At 40.6% G+C, this 20025-nt stretch overlaps 2 protein-coding genes across 8 annotated transcripts in view; one reads left to right on the forward strand and one right to left on the reverse strand.

Moving 5' to 3' along the window:
• Positions 1-18393, reverse strand: part of NEXN (nexilin F-actin binding protein) — a 57642-nt gene extending 39249 nt beyond the window's left edge. For 3 of the 7 annotated variants that reach the window (XM_063607190.1, XM_063607189.1, XM_008959912.6), the window contains exon 1: positions 18297-18347. The gene's annotated coding sequence lies outside the window, so the exon portion shown is untranslated. Of the gene's footprint in view, positions 1-18296 lie in introns of all 7 variants that reach the window. The other 4 variants (XM_034928926.3, XM_003807779.7, XM_008959914.5 and 1 more) reach the window with 3 other exon arrangements.
• LOC106634987 (putative uncharacterized protein NEXN-AS1) lies at positions 1399-19208 on the forward strand. The gene is made up of 4 exons (XM_063606007.1): positions 1399-1434; positions 13319-13367; positions 16303-16321; positions 17625-19208. The coding sequence occupies exons 1-4, from the start codon at positions 1399-1401 to the stop codon at positions 18478-18480; spliced, it is 960 nt and encodes a 319-aa protein (XP_063462077.1). The 3' UTR covers positions 18481-19208.
• The last annotated feature ends 817 nt before the right edge of the window (positions 19209-20025 follow it).

Consider the following 20025-nt stretch of genomic DNA (forward strand, 5'->3'; position numbering starts at 1 on the left):
TAATCCAAGTTAACATTTGTTAAGTCTTTACCGTGTGCCTGGTAATGTGCCAAGTAGTTAACAAGCATTGTCATTTATTTCCTACAACAACGCTTCAAGGTAAATACTATTATCAAACCTTCTCTCCAAATCATTTCCCAGCCAGGTGTTATGGCTCACACTTGTTATCCAGGCTGAGTTGAGGCAGGGGAATCACTTGAGGCAGGAGTTGGGGACCAGCCTGGGCAACATAGCAAGACCCCATCTCTACAATTTAAAAAAAAATTAATCTGGGTGTGGTGGCATGTCCCTGTAGTCCCAGCTACTTGGGAGGCTGAGGCAAGAGGATCACTTGAGCCCATGAGTTCAAGGTTGCAGTGAGCTATGATTGAACCACTGCACTACACCCTGGGCAACAGAGCAAGACCCTGTCTCAAAACAGAAATCAAACAAACAAAAAACAACTTTAGAACAAATGACATATACAGGCTCAATGTTATCATAACTTTTCATAAACCCCCTCATAAAAATTCCAAACCCATATATATTTTAAATTTTAATATTAATACAAAAATAATTTGAAATCTCCCAAAATATTCTACTAGAACTTTTTGCGCTTAATAACCTTTGTATTCAATTATATCTTCATGATAATTATATAGTTAACTGTTGGTTTTTTCATGCACATTAAGAAAACATTGACGGTGGAAGAAGCACTGGAGTTAGAGCCAGAAAACTTGGATTAGAGTTTCTGTTTAGGTTAATTATTAGATATGTGATTTTGGATGAGCCCGTTAACTTCTGTGAACTTCAGTTTTATATGTAAAATGGGCCTAATAATGCTTTTCTCATTATATTGCCAAATAAAATGAACAGTTCCCTTTTTCTGAACTTCACTGCTACACTTGATACTCTCAGTCACTCCTTTCTTCCTGAAATCCTCCTTGCTTGGTTTCATAATACTATTCTCCCTCTGTTTTTTCATGTCTCTGAGCATTCCTTCTCTATGTCCTTTGAGGGCTTCTATACCTCTCTCTACCTCTTAGATGTTGTTTGCCCCCAGCTTTCAATCTTTGCCCTTTTCTTCTCATTGTCCACTTTTTCTTCTGTGATTTAATACACTTTAGTAGATTAAATTACTTCTGTAGCCTCATCTCTTTTTACCCCTCCCTCCCACTCTATCACCCATACTGTAATACTGGCACAACTCAAGCCTTTGCAGAGCTGGCTCCCTCAGCTTTATGCTATTCTCATTCCCTTATCACTCAGCTAACTCCTACTCATCCTTTAATTCTTGAATTGTCACTTTCTCCAGGAAGCCTTCCTTGATTCCACAAGACTAGGTTAAGTGCTTCTCCTGTTTGCTTACACAGCATCCCATGGTTACCCTAATTGTAGCACTGACCGCAATGTACAGTAATGACCCACCTTCCTGAAAACCTCCTCGACCAGAAGGTGAGGTCTTTGAGAGTAGTGACTGTGTTTTGTACACCATTATATCCATAGTACCTCCTGCCTCAGCGTCCTGAGTGGTACTACAGGCTTGCACCACCATACCCAGCTAAGTTTTGAATTTTTTTGTCGAGACAGGGTCTCGCTATGTTGCCCAGGCTAGTCTTTAACTTCAGGGCCCAAGTGATCCTCCCACCTTAGCCTCCCAAAGTGCTGGGATTACAAGCATGAGCCACCATGCCCAGCCCTGAACAAGTAAATCTTGCCAGCTTCAAGGTGAATCACTTTATGAACAGATAAAGATTATCTGGATATAAGGCATGACTATCATTATGATTATCATTATGCAGGGATATCATATAAATACAACATGCCACATATATATATATTTTTTTTTTTGAGACGGAGTCTCACTCCACTGCCCAGGCTGGGCAATGGCGCAATCTCTGCTCACTGCAACCTCTGCCTCCCGGGTTCAAGCGATTCTCCTGCCTCAGCGTCCTGAGTAGCTAGGACTACAAGCACGCACCACCACACCCAGCTGATTTTTGTATTTTTAGTAGAGACAGGGTTTCACCATGTTGGCAAGGATGGTCTCTATCTCTTGACCTCGTGATCCGCCCACCTCGGCCTCCCAAAGTGTTAGGATTAAAGGCGTGAGCCACCATGCCTGGCCCATAAGTATTTATTAAGCATCTACTATGCCAGGCACTCTACTGGGCACTGAGAAATATAACACTGAACACACAGACATGGTCTCTATTCTCATGCTATTAACAGTCTCTTTGCAACAACTCTCAACAAAAGCCTTGGAACCGGATTTTTAAGTGGTCCAGTCTGATTTGCTATTTGCAAACACAGGTAAGGTTCTAACATCAACCATGCCTACTATAGAATTGAAAGGCAGTATACACTATTCCCCAACTTTCAGTTAGATGACTAAGATCAATGATTTCCATTCTCAGTCCATATTTTGCACTTACTTCTCTTACTCCCTGATTTTCCTCTGTACGCGTGGTAGACTCTACGCTCCCTTCCCAGATTGCAGGGGATCAGTTGCTTTCCAGTATCTTGTTCAATTAAATTATAATTTAAAATAACCCCCAAAAGCTATCACATAAAGCTTTTAAATATTCACCAAAAACTAGCAAGTTTGAAAGATCCTCTGTTCCTTTGATTCAACTTTTTATTCTCTTAACAAACTGTCTATACTATATTTTAAAGAAGTCTTCTGTTGAACATTTATAGGAGATTATTAGTCTTTTAGAAACATATTCTCAAATGCCAAATATCATACATTAAATATATACAGCTTTTGGTATGTCAATCATATGTTAATAAGGTGGTTTTTAAAAAAATTCCAAATATCACCAGGAACAGTGGCTCATGCCTGTAATCCCAGCATTCTGGGAGGCTAAGGCGGGCGGATCACTTGAGGTCAGGAGTTTGAGACCAGCCTGGCCAACATGGTGAATCCCCACCCCTACTAAAAATACAAAAATTAGCTGGGTGTGGTGCCAGATACCTGTTATGTCAGCTACTAGGAAGGCTGAGGCAGGAGAATCCCTTGAACCTGGGAGGCAGAGGTCGCAGTGAGCCAGGATTGCACCACTGCATTCCAGCTTGGGTGACAGAGTAAGACTCTGTCACAAAAAAAAAAAAATAAAAACTAAAAATTTCAAATATCAATTTAATCTTTGACTTATTTTATCATCTCCTCCCACTTCCTTTCTTTCTTGACAGGATCTCACTCTGTCGCCCAGGCTGGAGAGAAGTGGTGCAATCACAGCTCACAGTAGCTTCGACCTCCTGGGCTCAAGCAATCCTCCCACCTCAGCCTCCTGAGTAGCTGAAACTACAGGCACACACCATCACACACAGCTAATTTCTGTATTTTTTGTAGAAACAGGGTTTCATCATATTGCCCATGGCTTGTCAGTCTTCCCAGTTTCGTGCTTATATATATTAATAGTCAACATTTCAGTTACCAGTCTATAAACTTAATTTTGCTGCTTTATTTAGCAAAAGTCCCCAGCTGCTCCTTCAATTTCATATAATTATGCTTGCCAGAAATTATTTCTATTTAGTCTTCATATGTATCACTATAATTTTCATTAATAAACTTACAAAATGAGAAGCTATAAAATTCAAAGTATTCACTTTACTGGTTTTCTTTTCTTCGGAATCCTGATAAACATTTTCAAATTATTCAATCTTTTCAATAGGTGCCGGAATCCAAGTGTAATGACATAGTTAACTTCAGTTGCTATAGGGCAGCTACTTTAATGTAGTTTCTTCAGAACTCTTAACTGATACATATTGTATTAGAATAGAATAATAATTTAAGTATACATTATTGGTAAAAAAAAAAAAATAGGTTTTAAAAGTTCCAGAAGAACTTCTAGCCATGATTGTTCTGATTTCTCTCTTTTTTTTTTCATTTCTTATGATAGGATAACAGCCCACCATTCTTTCTGCCCTCAACCAGGCCCACTAGGTTCTCTACTCAACTACTGCCATCTCTACCTCTCTGTGCTCTTCTCTGTGCTCTAGTGTATCACTCTAACTCTGAGGATGTTAACTGTGTAGTGCATCATGGGTCAGAACTAAAATTCTCACCTGGGCTTGACAGGCCTTCTGCAGACCCTCAGACTCTTCAGTTTCCTTTGTCTTCTCTCCATTTTTTCAACCTTCCAGCTAGACAAATCTATTTAGTAGCCTTTTTCTACCTCCAAGACCTTTCTTAAGTCACTTCTTTACCAAGGAGGTATTTTCCCAAACTAATTATAATGGAAATGGTGATTTTTCTCCACTTCATCTTAAACATGGTTGTTTTTTCTCCTTCAGTCTCTGAGACCTCTAAATATGCTTAGATTTCTAGGTGTATCTGGCATAAACTTTAAACATTTTTATATTGGTAAACATCTCAGACATATCAGTCTAATCTATCTTTTTTGTTTACTTTTTTATTATGGAAAATTTCAGGCATACAAACTGAAAGAGACTAATACAATGAACCCCCATACACCCATATCAAGCTTCAACAATTATCAGCTTTTTCCACTGTATTAGGCAATACAAAGTCTGTTTCATTTATTTTGTGCAACACCTATTTCAGCATAACACATCTTTATAGATGTTTTAAATAATATTCTACCTGTACTCACCATATCCTAGGCTCTATGTAGTACATCCTCCTATCCTCTCAGAATATGAACAGAATCAAAACCTATAATTCTTGCCTTTTATTCTCTTTTGGGAAAACTTTAACCACTCAAAGAAAATTGGTAAACTTTCATTTGATGAAGTCATTAATAAAGTAATGAAAAGTTACATGTACAAATAAAATTTAAGGATTTTTTAAAAACTGCAATACGTTAAAGGAAAGTTCTGAAACCTCTAAACCAAATAAAGGAGGAGAAAATAACAATTGAATACCTATTGTGTACCATAAACTAGGTGATTTTCATATGCTTTATAAATTTAGAGTGATGAGTATGACAGAACTAAGAATAAACAGAAAAAGATAAATTAGTGAACATTGATATTTGTTCAAGAAACATTTATTGAACATTTTTCTATAATGTGCTAGGTACAGTATATAGGCTACTACATAAATAATAACGAATAGGATAAAATATCTGTTATGGAGTTTATGGTCTAGATGAGATAAAATATAACTATCAAAAATATAATAAGGCTTACATTTTTAGATTAGAAAAGGCTTTATTTAGGTAACATCTGAAAGTGTGTAAACACACATAAAAATTAGCTTCAGCTGGGTGCATTCCTGTAGTCCCAGCTTAGTTAGCGAGGACTGAGGTAGAAAGATCGTTTGATCCCAGGAGTTTGAATCTGGTTTGGGCAACATAGTGAGACACCATCTCTAAATAAAATAATAAGATCTGTGATGTTAAAGAAAATCCCCCCACAAAAAGAAAGGCTATGTATTACAAAGTGGGTCTCAAACTTTTGGGGCTCAGGACCTAAAGTCTGGGCCCATTATTGAGGATCCTAAGGTGGTTCTTGGCCACCTTAAAGGGGCAGCCACAACACAACAATTCGGCTCCATTGCACCTTGTAAGTATCTAAGATCCCAGGCAAGTCCATTGAATTCTTATGAAGAATAAGATGAGAGAGAAAACAGTGACCAAAAGATAAGGTTGAACATGTGGTTCTAAGAGTTTGGTTATAATAGAGGTTTTGTTTATATGGATAATAACAATAGGTCTTTAATATATTAGAAATTAAAACAAAATATTCTAATATGTACTTATAAAGTCATTTAAAGTAACAATAACAAACCATTATTTATAAACATAAAAATAATTAGTAAGAAGAGGAAAATAATTTTACATTTTTGCTAATCTCTGATATCTGGCTTAATAGAGGAAAAATACATTCTCATATCTGCTTCTGCATTCAAACTACGGTGATGTTGTTTTGATTGAAGTCTCTAAGAAAACATGACCTTATACTAATATGTAGTTGGAAAAGGAAGGACTTTATGGACCCCTAAATGGTACTGAGGACTCCCAGGGGTTCTAAGACACATTTTGAGATTTGCTGAGTTACAGGAAAAACATCCTAATTGAGTCATATCAAGTTCTCATTCTAGAAATGTATTTTAGAATGCTAAATGGAGATTGGCTTAACAACTTAATTCCTATACTCAGTGACCTGAATGCCAAGAGACTTTGTATCTGGAATCTTAACAGGCTTTTCTTCTTCTAGCGTTAAGTGATTTTTCTTGTTTGAGTAGGCAGATGCAATGTCCTTGGCCACCTTAAAGGGGCAGCAGCAACCCAACAATTCAGCTCCATTACACCTATGTATCTAAAATCCCAGGCAAGTCAATTGAATCGTTATCAAGAATACGATTAGAAAGAAACCAGTGATCAAAAGATAAGATGGAACACGTGGTTCTAAGAGTTTGGTCATAATAGAGAAGGCTGGGATGATAAAGAGATTTAGTAATGGCATTCTAACACATTAAGCATTCATGTTAAATGAAGACAAATATGTATCCACCGCAGGTTTCAGAGGTAATATTGCAATATTAGTATAACCCATACACAATTTATCAAAAAAGCTGCATTTTTTCAAATTTGACAGATGAGGTCTGTATTTACAATACATTATTTTTGTGAAAAGGAGAATCTGCTGTATGCCAAAAAGTATGCCTGGCAATGGGATACGAAACAAATAAGAGCTAGCCCTTGTGAATCAAATAGCTTTGGTGACAGAAATAGATGTACTAATTATTATATGATGTAGTAAATGCTATAATACCAGTATTATAACCAGGCTACAGAAACATGGAAAAGACTATGGTATGGTTAAGGAAGAGGCTGGGTTAAAGAAGGTTTCACGGAGACAATGACATTTGAGTTAGACCTTGACAGATAAGTAGAATTTCACAAAGTGGAAAAGATTGTAAAGGCATCCAGGAAAAAGAACCAGAATGAACAAAAATACCAATGCCTGGTGACCCATTGCAAATCTGGGGAGCTATAAAATTGTCCAGTCAATCTATGGCAAAACTAGAAAGACAGGCTGGGCACAGACTAGAATGAATACTGTGCACCATATTAATAAAAAGTTCAGATATTACCTAATAATACTATAGGCAATAGAGAGCCAGCAAACGAGCATGACTTAAAGATGTATCCTAGAAAGAAAAGAAAAAGAAACTCTTATAGCAATGTAGAGAATGGAGTTTAATGGGGAAAGACTAGTGGAAGGAGGACAAGTACAATGACCTTGGTAAGAGAAGATAAGGGCCTGAATTAGGACATTGGCATCAGGAATGAAAAGCTGGAAGAGACATTTTGGAAGTGGAATTGACAGGACATGGTGACTCATTATTTATTTAACAAATATTTCTTACGCTCCTACTTTGTGTCAGGCGCTATCCTAAGCTTGGGGAGATGAAAGGGAACAAAAAGTCAAAGTCCCTGTCTTGATTAAATTTTTTTGTTTGTTTTTTGTTTTTTTATTTTTTATTTTTTTATTTATTATTATATTTTAATGTGCACAATGTGCAAGTTTGTTACATATGTATACATGTGCCATGTTGGTGTGCTGCACCCATTAACTCGTCATTTAGCATTAGGTATATCTCCAAATGCTATCCCTCCCCTCTCCCCCCATCCCACAACCGTCCCCAGAGTGTGATGTTCCCCTTTCTGTGTCCATGTGTTCTCATTGTTCAATTCCCACCTATGAGTGAGAACATGCGGTGTTTGGTTTTTTGTCCTTGCGATAGTTTGCTGAGAATGATGGTTTCCAGTTTCATCCATGTCCCTACAAAGGACATGAACTCTTCATTTTTTATGGCTGCATAGTATTCCATAGTGTATATGTGCCACATTTTCTTAATCCAGTCTATTGTTGTTGGACATTTGGGTTGGTTCCAAGTCTTTGCTATTGTGAATAGTGTCGCAATAAACATACGTGTGCATGTGTCTTTATAGCAGCATGATTTATATTCCTTTGGGTATATACCCAGTAATGGGATGGCTGGGTCAAATGGTATTTCTAGTTCTAGATCCCTGAGGAATCGCCACACTGACTTCCACAATAGTTGAACTAGTTTACAGTCCCACCAACAGTGTAAAAGTGTTCCTATTTCTCCACCTCCATCTCCAGCACCTGTTATTTCCTGACTTATTAATGATCGCCATTCTAACTGGTGTGAGATGGTATCTCATTGTGGTTTTGATTTTCATTTCTCTGATGGCCAGTGATGATGAGCATTTTTTCATGTGTTTTTTGGCTGCATAAATGTCTTCTTTTGAGAAGTGTCTGTTCATATCCTTTGCCCACTTTTTGATGGGGTTGTTTTTTTCTTGTAAATTTGTTTGAGTTCATTGTAGATTCTGGATATTAGCCCTTTGTCAGATGAGTAGGTTGCGAAAATTTTCTCCCATTTTGTAGGTTGCCTATTCACTCTGATGGTAGTTTCTTTTTCTGTGCAGAAGCTCTTTAGTTTAATTAGATCCCATTTGTCAATTTTGGCTTTTGTTGCCATTGCTTTTGGTGTTTTAGACATGAAGTCCTTGCCCATGCCTGTGTCCTGAATGGTATTGCCTAGGTTTTCTTCTAGGGTTTTTATGGTTTTAGGTCTAACATTTAAGTATTTAATCCATCTTGAATTAATTTTTGTACAAGGTGTAAGGCAGGGATCCAGTTTCAGCTTTCTACATATGGCTAGCCAGTTTTCCCAGCACCATTTATTAAATAGGGAATCCTTTCCCCATTGCTTGTTTTTCTCAGGTTTGTCAAAGATCAGATAGTTGTAGATATGTGGCATTATTTCTGAGGGCTCTGTCCTGTTCCATTGATCTATATCTCTGTTTTGGTACCAGTACCATGCTGTTTTGGTTACCGTAGCCTTGTAGTATAGTTTGAAGTCAGGTAGTGTGATGCCTCCAGCTTTGTTCTTTTGGCTTAGGATTGACTTGGCGATGCGGGTTCTTTTTTGGTTCCATATGAACTTTAAAGTAGTTTTTTCCAATTCCGTGAAGAAAGTCATTGGTAGCTTGATGGGGATAGCATTGAATCTATAAATTACCTTGGGCAGTATGGCCATTTTCATGATATTGATTCTTCCTATGCATGAGCATGGAATGTTCCTCCATTTGTTTGTATCCTCTTTTATTTCATTGAGCAGTGGTTTGTAGTTCTCCTTGAAGAGGTCCTTCACATCCCTTGTAAGTTGGATTCCTAGGTATTTTATTCTGTTTGAAGCAATTGTGAATGGGAGTTCACTCATGATTTGGCTCTCTGTTTGTCTGTTATTGGTGTATAAGAATGCTTGTGATTTTTGCACATTGATTTTGTATCCTGAGACTTTGCTGAAGTTGCTTATCAGCTTAAGGAGATTTTGGGCTGAGACAGTGGGGTTTTCTACATATACAATCATGTCATCTGCAAACAGGGACAATTTGACTTTCTCTTTTCCTAATTGAATACCCTTTATTTCCTTCTCCTGCCTAATTAATTGCCCTGGCCAGAACTTCCAACACTATGTTGAATAGGAGTGGTGAGAGAGGGCATCCCTGTCTTGTGCCAGTTTTCAAAGGGAATGCTTCCAGTTTTTGTCCATTCAGTATGATATTGGCTGTGGGTTTGTCATAGATAGCTCTTATTATTTTGAGATACGTCCCATCAATACCTAATTTATTGAGAGTTTTTAGCATGAAGCATTGTTGAATTTTGCCAAAGGCCTTTTCTGCATCTATTGAAATAATCAGGTGGTTTTTGTCTTTGGTTCTGTTTATATGCTGGATTACGTTTATTGATTTGCGTATATTGAACCAGCCTCGCATCCCAGGGATGAAGCCCACTTGATCATGGTGGATAAGCTTTTTGATGTGCTGCTGGATTCAGTTTGCCAGTATTTTATTGTGGATTTTTGCATCAATGTTCATCAAGGATATTGGTCTAAAATTCTCTTTTTTGGTTGTGTCTCTGCCAGCCTTTGGTATCAGGATGATGCTGGCCTCATAAAATGAGTTAGAGAGGAGTCCCTCTTTTTCTATTGATTGGAATAGTTTCAGAAGGAATGATACCAGCTCCTCTTTGTACCTCGGTAGAATTCGGCTGTGAATCCATCTGGTCCTGGACTTTTTTTGGTTGGTAAGCTATTGATTATTGCCACAACTTCAGAGCCTGTTATTGGTCTATTCAGAGATTCAACTTCTTCCTGGTTTAGTCTTGGGAGGGTGTATGTGTTGAGGAATTTATCCATTTCTTCCAGATTTTCTAGTTTATTTGCGTAGAGGTGTTTGTAGTATTCTCTGATGGTAGTTTGTATTTCTGTGGGATCGGTGGTGATATCCCCTTTATCATTTTTTATTGCGTCTATTTGATTCTTCTCTCTTTTCTAAATTTTTTTTTTAATTAGACAGAGTCTTGCTCTGTCACCCAGGCTGGAGTGCAGTGGTGCAATCTCAGCTCACTGCAACCTCTGCCTTCCAGGTTCAAGCAGTTCTGTGCCTCAGCCTCCCGAGTAGCTGGGATTACAAGTGTCTGCCACCACACTCAGCTAATTTTTGTATTTTTAGTAGGGATGGGGTTTCACCATATTGGCCAGGCTGGCCTTGAACTCCTGAGCTCCACCCGCCTCGGGCTCCCAAAGTGCTGGGATTACAGGTGTGAGCCACCATGCCCAGCCTTCTTGATGGAACTTACACTGTAGTGGGGCACAATTGCAAGAGGTTTGGCCAATTTGATTTGGAGGGGTAGAGGTGAGGAGAGGAATATTGTCAAGAATGAACCCAAGCAAGAGTCAGAGGATGAGAAATAAACAAACAAACAAGTAAATAAAAAAGGATGAACCCAAGGTTTCTAGTTTGAGCAAATGGGTGAACAGGGTTACCATTAACTGGAGATTAAATTAAAAGGCATGTTTAAGTCAGAAAATGAGCTCAGTTTCTGAGTCACTGTGCTTGGCCGACAACTTATTTATTTATTTATTTATTTATTTATTTATTTATTTATTGAGACAAAGTCTCACTGTGTCACCCAAGCTGGAGAGCAGTGGTGTCATTTCTGCTCACTGCAACCTTTGCCTCCTGGGTTCAAGCAATTCTCCTGCCTCAGCCTCCCGAATAGCTGGGATTACAGGCACATGCCACCACACCTGGCTAAATTTTTTTAGTACAGACAGGGTTTCACCATGTTGGCCAAGCTGGTCTCCAACTCCTGACCTCAAGTGATCTGCCCACCTAAGCCTACCAAAGTGCTGGGATTACAGATGTGAGCCATTGTGCCCAACCAGGCTGTCAACTTTTAAGATTTCTTTTTTGAGATGGAGTCTTGCTCTGTCGCCCAGGCTGGAGTGTAATGGCACTATCTCAGCTCACTGCAACCTCCACCTCCCAGGTTCAAGTGATTCTCATGCCTCAGCCTCCTAAGTAGCTGGGATTACAGGTGTGCACTACCACACCCGGCTAATTTTTGTATTTTTTAGCAGAGATGGGGTTTCACCATGTTGACCAGACTGATCTCTAACTCCTGGCCTCAAGAGATCTGCCTGCCTTGCACCCCCAAAGTGCTGGAATTACAGGCGTGAGCCACAGTGCCCAGCCAACTTTTAAGAAGATTTTAAACGTAATACTTAACTATATGCTACAAGTAAATGTTAAAACCTAATTCTTACAGTCTTTGGAACAAGCAACAAAATTGTTTTGAGCTTCATAAAATATGAGCCTAAATTTTTATCATTTTTCACTTGTACAGGAAACATAAACTTAGGTATAATGTAACTTTATTACATTTAATTAATGAAGGTTGCAACCTTATACTTTAAAAATTACACTATAGGCGACCGGGCGCGGTGGCTCACGCCTGTAATCCCAGCACTTTCAGAGGCCAAGGCGGGCGGATCAAGAGGTCAGGAGATCGAGACCATCCTGGCTAACACGGCGAAACCCCATCTCTACTAAAAATACAAAAAAATTAGCCAATCATGGTGGCGGGTGCCTGTAGTCCCAGCTACTCGGGAGGCTGAGGCAGGAGAATGGTGTGAATCTGGGAGGCGGAGTTTGCAGTGAGCTGAGATTGTGCCACTGCACTCCAGCCTAGGCAACAGAACGAGACTCCATCTCAAAAAAAAAAAACAACAACAACAAAATTACACTATAGGCTGGCCATGGATGGTGGCTCACGCCTGTAATCCTAGCACTTTGGGAGGCTGAGGCAGGTGGATTGCCCAAGCTAAGGAGTTCGAGACCAGCCTGGCCAACATGGTGAAACTCCGTCTCTACTAAAATACAAAAAATTAGCCAGGCATGGTGGTGTGCGCCTGTAGTCCCAGCTACTTGGTAGGCTGAGGCAGGAGAATTGCTAGAACCCGGGAGGTGGAGGTTGCAGTTAGCCAGGATCAGGCCACTGCACTCCAGCCTGGGCTACAGAGCAAGACTCCATCTCTAAAAAAAAGGGAAAAAAAGTATACTGTAGGCTGGGTGCAGTGGTTCATGCCTGTAATCCCAGCACTTTAGGAGGGTGAGGCCTGGGCAACATGCTAAAACCCCATCTCTACAAAAAACAGAAAAATTAGCCAGGTGTGGTGGTGCACACATGTAGTCCCAGCTACTCGGGAAGCTGAGGCGGGAGGACTGCTTGAAGCTGGGACATAGAGACTGCAGTGAACCCTGATCACGCCACTGCACTCTAGCCTGGGTGAAAGATCGAGACCCTGTCTCCAAAAAATAATAATAATGAAGTAAAAATGATACTATAAAACCTGTCATAAACCTCATTGCAATTCAAAAATATGAAATTAGATCCTATTTCACCTATATGAAGTAGTGATCTATTTCCCTCCTACCAATACACAATTCCTCACCGAAAACCAAGAATCTTATGCCAGGTGCAGTGGCTCACACCTGTAATCCTAGCACTTTGGGAGGCCGAGGCAGGTGGATCACCTGAGGTCAGGAGTTCGAGACCAGCCTGGCCAACATGGTGAAATCTCGTCTCTACTAAAAATACAAAAAGGCCAGGTGCGGTGGCGCATGCTTGTAACCCTAGCACTTTGGGAGGCCAACGTGGGCAGATCACGAGGTCAGGAGTTCGAGACCAGCCTGGCCATCATGGTGAAACCCCATCTCTACTAAAAATACAAAAATTAGCCAGGCGTGGTGGCGAGTGGCTATAATCCCAGCTACTCGGGAGGCTGAGGCAAGAGAATCACTTGAACCCAGGGGGTGGAGATTGCACTAAGACGAGATGGTGCCACTTCAGCCTGGGCAAAAGAGCAAAATTCTGTCTAAAAAAAAAAAAGAAAGAAAGAAAATCAAGAATCTTTCGAATCTTTCAACCTGCCTTGATATCCTTCCGCAATAAGTATAAATAACACTTTGCCCTTATATGACAGTATGTGATACTTTTTGAAGTATATCCATCAAACTATGAGCCCCTGAAAGGTAAGAACTGCTCTATTCCTCTCTATAGTTTTAGTGTTTCGCACAACACCTAGGACATAGTACAAGCTCTATTCGTATTTGAGCTAGTGAATGAATGACAAAGAGATAACAGGAAAACTGTCTGATCCAAAATCACCCCAAATAAGACACATGATTCTTATCTACAAAAGGAAGACTGATGATCTAGATGCACTAACTAAAATAACAAAAAATAAAATGGGGTGAATTTATGCTAAACTAAATACCATGAACAACCAGAAACCTGAGGCTTCAGGAGTTCTGTTCCCAAGCAAATTGATGTGGTAATCACTGGAGTCTGGGCCTCCTCACCATCTCTGCAAGTGGAAGATGGTCTTTCATTGAAGGACACAGCTGGGAATAGGAAGGCCTGGATCTCTGGCTCCAAACATGTAAGTGGAATGGGGAGGCAAAAGAAAAACAGTAAACTCCTCTTTATAGCCAAGCTGTAGGAGTCACAAAAACCCTCCTAAACACTTCTCAAATGGACAGGGAGTAGAATTTTTAAGGAGGCCAGGCATAGTGGCTCACACCTGTAATCCCAGCACTTTGGGAGGCCGAGGCAAGAGGATTGCTTGAGACCATGAGTTTGAGACAAGCCTAGGCAACATAGTGAGGCTCTATCTCTACAAAAAATTAAAAAATCAGCCAGGCATGGTGGTACATGTCTGTAGTCCTAGCTACTCAGGAGGCTGAGGTAGGAGGATCACTTGAGCCCAGGAGATAGAGGCTGCAGTGAGCCAAGATCATGCCACTGCACTCTAGCCTGGGTGACAGAGCAAGACTCCGTCTCAAAAAAAAAAAAAAAGATTATTTACAAGATCCTAGGAAATACTTCCTTAGCAGAAATATCTTCCCCATGCTTTCTAAAATCCAAGTATTTTATTTGTTTTGGTTAGCAATATATGGTCCCTTCCAGCTCTAATCGACACTAACAATTAGTGTCAATGAATGCTAATCTCTTCTCCCACTCCCATGATCACATTATTTAAGAGGTTTGCTAACCAAAATGTATCTACAATGTTTAAAGTCCCAGTTCCTGTTGCTAAGTACAGCAGACTTTCCATCATATGATGCATCAGATATACTTGCCCTAATACTTAGATCGGGGACTGCATACTCAAGTATTCAGGGTCAGGTAATGTAAATGTAATGTAAGGTAATGTTATGTAATATAATTGACAGGTAATGTAAATGAGTGTATGACTTGTTTAAAACAATAGGGAATCTCAGAGACTATGTCAAATGCAGAGCATGTGACCTGCCTGTCTGTGGGGCAGCCACTATTTAGTTCCAGTGTATTGTTCCTGTGCAAAAATGTGAACCTTTGGGTACAATGTACACTATTTGGGTGACAGGTACACTAAAAACCCAGACAGACTTCACCATTTTACAATTCATCCATGTAACCAAAAACCACTTGGTACCCCTAAAGCTACTGAAATAAAAATAATTTCTTTAAAAAAGTGAACCCAGATTTTGCCCAGATTTTCCAGTTTTCAAGAGAGGATGTAAATCGATATTTTAATGTAAAATGTACCAATTTTTAAGTATGTCTGTGGCTAAAAGTGTCTTTTTTTTTTTTGACACAGAGCCTCACTCTGTCACTTAGGCTGGAGTGCAGTGGTACAAGCACGGTGCACTGCAGCCTCAGCCTCCTGAGCTCAAGCAATCCTCCTGCCTCGGCCTCCCAGGTAGTTGGGACTACAGGCATGCACCACCACATCTGGCTAATTTTTAAATTTTTTGTAGAGATGGGGGTGGGTCTCACTATGTTGCCAGGCCTGGTCCTGAACTCCTGGGCTCAAGGGATCCTCTCGCCTCAGCCTCCCAAAGTGCTTGGATTACAGGCATGAGCCACCACACCCAGCCCCAAAAGTGTCTTTTTTGTTTTTGATTTTTTTTTTTTTACTTTTTTTCCACACTTGGTAATCAGGAAGTAAAAGGTGTCTTTTTGACTGTCGACTTTTTGACTGCCATAGCCTTAGTCTAAATGAATAGACAACACTGACAAAATGGAAAGGGTCAAAGGGGAGGCCTATTTTGGCCAGAAAGAGAAGGGGAAGAAAAGACAGGGAAGAGGCCCAGGATGGATGGTGAGAAGTGAATTTCACCAACCTCGAAACCTCATATAGGGAGCCCCAATCTGCTTGTCTTCTAATCTAAGAGTAAAAAGGAAGAGATGTCAAGAAGGAAATAAAGGAGGAAGAAAAAGAATCACCTGTTGAGCACTTACTGGATGGCAGACACTGCATGGGATGCTTTCACATGTTGTTTTATTGAGATATGTCAATGCAAAAAGAAACAGTTCTATGCATGGGAAAAAGACTTAAAGGAAATACATCAAAATCCTAACAGTAAGAGTGTCAGATTACAAGAGCCCCTTTTTCCATTCTCCATAATTTTTAACCATAAATATAATATGGTGTATTAACATTATAATACAAATTAAACTAAAATTTAAGGTGGATTTCTGGGTACAAATCCACCCACCCTGGAGTATATAAAGTAAACTACTATAAATTAAGCCAAACTATACACTGAATATTTAAATAATAAAGGAAAATGTAGCCATTTCAAATGTATATAATATGTAACTATGCAATTATAAACCCAGAAAGAGAACATGAAAGAAACTACACAGGTGATATGGACCACAGATTGATTAAATAAGAACAGAAATATGTGAAATTGTTAAGAATGTTATAAATCATTTTCTCTCCAAATTATAAACTACCAAGATGTTCTGTGTGTGTGTGGCCTACATAACTATAAAATAACAGTCCTCTCTTCTATAAAAACGTTTAGACTTTTACCTGTCTGTTACATACTTTTCCACATTCACTGCATTATTTTCTTTCTTTTAGGTGTGCACAACTCTCATATTTAAATAATCCCCCTTTTTTTTGTCTTTTAGGGTATTTCAAAGATAACAGGTATTTTTTTTAATAAATGAAGTATGTCATTATAGGCCGCTCAGATTCTAAGCAATCTGAATCCCCAATTAATGTCTTCCAAATATGCATATTTAGTTTTTATTCTGCTCAAAAATGAAACCCTAACCTAAATACTTCAAGTGAAATTTCAGGGGAAAAATACTGTTCAAAAACCTAGATAATGCATTCCTTTGTTGATGCTAAATATAGTCATCTCAAGATGACATACATTTTGACAATGATCAGCCTTACATGTCAAATTTTCAAAAATAGCACAAATTCCATTTTAAGGTGAGCAGGAACAATTGCTATTCATTACATTTCAATTGAAAATGGATTTTAAAATATGAATCTTCTATTAAAACTGGATTACATTGTAACTATGATGAGGAAAACTGGATTTAAAATAATTTTGTTGTGGTTTTAGCTTAGAATTCTTTAAGGGAATTGCAGATAAACTACATAATTGCATGCATTTTTCTTTAAATTGTTCCTCAGAAGCATTAGTCAAAATATAAAATATCTGCAAAAATACGGTGTTAATTGTAAGGAAGAAGAAACTTAAACAGCTACATTGGTTAATCAAAGTTTACTTATACAAATTATACCTCCCCCCAAAAAACCTTTCTCTCATTTGATTAATTATGCATTTTTTCTTAACAATACCCCAAACTCAAAAGAATTTGAGACAAAGTTTTCTAACTGCAGCAGTTTAACCTGTAAAGGATAATGTTTAGCGGGGGGAATTATGTGGTCCACTCAATAACGTGTGACTAAGATATAAATAACGTGTGACTAAGATATAAACTTAAGTATAAATACTTAAGTTTATTTAATCACATTACCTAAGACATAGTTATGTTGTGACTCGAAGGCCAATGGGCCGCTGCTACATGAATTCATTAACAAAATTTAACGATGAATGATATTCCCGTTGTTTTGGTCAGGGAACTAATTTCTTTATTATGGCTTCTTCTCTCTACCTGTGTCTTCACCAAGGACATTTTGTTAGGACATATCCTTATGCTATTTTTACCTTGTTATCTCTCTGCCAACTTTGTTCACGTTGTGCTTTAATAACTATAAAATGAGCATCTCTAAGTCACTGCAGTAACCAACTATCATCTCTCAACTTCGTCATTTTCTTTATAAATCCCAATGCTAATGCATTTGTAGAACGTTTCACAGTTTACAAACAGCTGGAATGGTTTGGCGTTTTCAAAAGCATATAGGCAAAGGGAGTTCTCAAGAAGTGACTACATTTTTCACTCACTTAAACTACGTAAACTTCGTAAACTTCCAGCCCTAGTTGCTCAACCCCCAGCATCCCACCTCGGGCAGAATCACGAAAAAAAAAAAAAAAAAAAAAAAAAAAAGGGTTGGAGACAGGAGTGGGGGGATATGCGGGGGTGTGTGTGGGGGGGAGTAACAGGCTGTTAAATCATATTTCTCCCTATCTTCCACAGAGACCGATCAGAAAGGATTTCTTAACTGGCACTGCTGGCAGAGACGGAGACCGCGGCTGGGGCAAGTGGTGGGGGACGGCACTGAACTTCCCTAAGGACCCCAAGGGTTCAGCCGAGGGACCGGCACCCACTCCGCTCACAGAGGGCTCCCTCCCTACAGTAGGGAACGCACCCGAAACTCAGCCGACAAGGCGCAGGGGAGCAGGGCAAAGACATTGCAACCAGAAGCCCAAGGCCGGCCGACACTTTCAGACCCTGGGGCAGCCCCTGGTAGGCACCCCGCCGAGCCCGCAGGACGCGGCTCCAAGGCAGGGTTCGCCCGGGCCGGGGCCAGCGCGGACCACAGCTGTATGGCGCCCGGCGCCCTCCGGAGCTGCAGCGGAGCACGGCCAGAAGCCGCAGACCCCGAGTGCCTCTCTGCAGCCGCCGCTCCCGCCCCCGCCCCCACCAGGGGACCCGACACCTCCGTCTCCACTCCACCCAGCCCACGTTCCCCCAACTCTTCTCACCCTCCAGGAGCCGGTGACCGGCGAAGGTCCTTCTTTCCGCGTGGAGGGACTGTGCGCGTCCCGCCTGGCTGTGGGTAGGGGTCTGGGAGCTCTGGCCGCTAACACTTCTGCTCCAGCCGCTGGGAGTCCTCTGGCTGCCGCCGCCGCCGCCGCCGCCGCCGCCTCCAGCAGCAAGTTTCCATAAAAGTCCTGGTGCGCAGCCTGTTCCCGCATTCCAGGCGGGCCCAGCGCCGGCTGCAGCTGTTCCAAAACACAAGGCCAGTTCCCCCAACCCCCCACCTCCGCCGTATCACCCGGAGTGGGGGTGGAGAGTTGAGGAGAAAAGCAGGGGAGGGGGACCGTGGCTGCCAACTTTACGCCAGAATTTGTCTGTCTCCCGGCCCTAGGTGCGCGAGCTGACCCCCTAACTTTGGGCCTGCCTCCACCTCCAGCCAGGCCTGGGGAAGGAAGGCTGCCTCCGCCATGGGAAAGGAATGAGGCCGAAATGGGCTTCATTACCGGGCTGAAGCTGGCTCCCCCTACCCGCAACCAGTTTGCTCTGGGGCCCACTTCTCTCAGCTACTCTACCCGTCCTAGTTTCCAGTCAAGAAGCCAAGCCACTACATATCTTCTACTACCCTAAGCATTGACCTTTGGCCAAGTTTTCCTTTATTACAAAGAGCGTGGGGCAGCAATCCGGGAACACTTCATCTGTCTATTGCTCCCCTTTTCTTAGCTCCAGTCTTTAAAAGGAGAGTTGAAGAAGAAGAAGAAGAAGAAGAAGAAGAAGAAGAAGAAGAAGAAGAAGAAGAAGAAGAAGAAGAAGAAGAAGAAGAAGAAGAAGAAGAAGAAGAAGAAGAAGAAGAAGAAGAAGAAGAAGAAGAAGAAGAAGAAGAAGAAGAAGAAGAAGAAGAAGAAGAAGAAGAAGAAGAAGAAGAAGAAGAAGAAGAAGAAGAAGAAGAGAAGAAGAAGAAGAAGAAGAAGAAGAAGAAGAAGAAGAAGAAGAAGAAGAAGAAGAAGATTGAAGGCAGAGGAGGAGAAGAAAAAAAGGAATATATTTATATAAGTACAAATATCTTTATATTCCACCTTTTTCTTAATTGAAGGCAAACCATATCTGGTCTTTCTAAAGCTTCATAAAGGCATCTTTGACTATTAGACACCCACAGACCTTTTTCAACTTGGACCGCCAGCCTGTCAAACCCATCAGACAATACCATATTAAAACCCGAAATGCACACTCGGAGTATTTTTGGTGGACGAGATCTTTAATTCTTCACTGCACTTGAAAAAAAAATCGAAATGACATCCAGATAAAGAATAAAGGTAACCCCTTCCACCTTCAGGCCCTAAGCAGACAGCGGTGCTCAGGTTATATTTCAGGGATGTTGAAAAGGCCTTCTGGGCTGGGCGCGGTGGCTCATGCCTGTGATCCCCGCACTTTGGGAGGCCGAGGCGGGTGGATCACTTGAGGTCAGGAATTCAAGACCAGCCTGACCAACATGGCAAAAGGCCGTCTTTACTAAAAATACAAAAAATTAGCCTAGTGTGGAGGCACACACCTGTAATCTGAGTTACTCAGGAGGCTGAGGCAGGAGAATCACTTGAAGCCAGGAGGCGGAGGTTGCAGTGAGCAGAGATCATCCCACTGCACTCCAGTCTGGGTGACAAAATGAGACTCTGTCTCCAAAAAAAAAAAAAGGCCGGGCGCGGTGGCTCCTGCCTGTAATCCCAGCACTTTGGGAGGCCA

This window comes from Pan paniscus, chromosome 1 (genome assembly GCF_029289425.2).
Source record: "Pan paniscus chromosome 1, NHGRI_mPanPan1-v2.0_pri, whole genome shotgun sequence".
NCBI classification, from domain to species: Eukaryota; Metazoa; Chordata; class Mammalia; order Primates; family Hominidae; genus Pan; species Pan paniscus.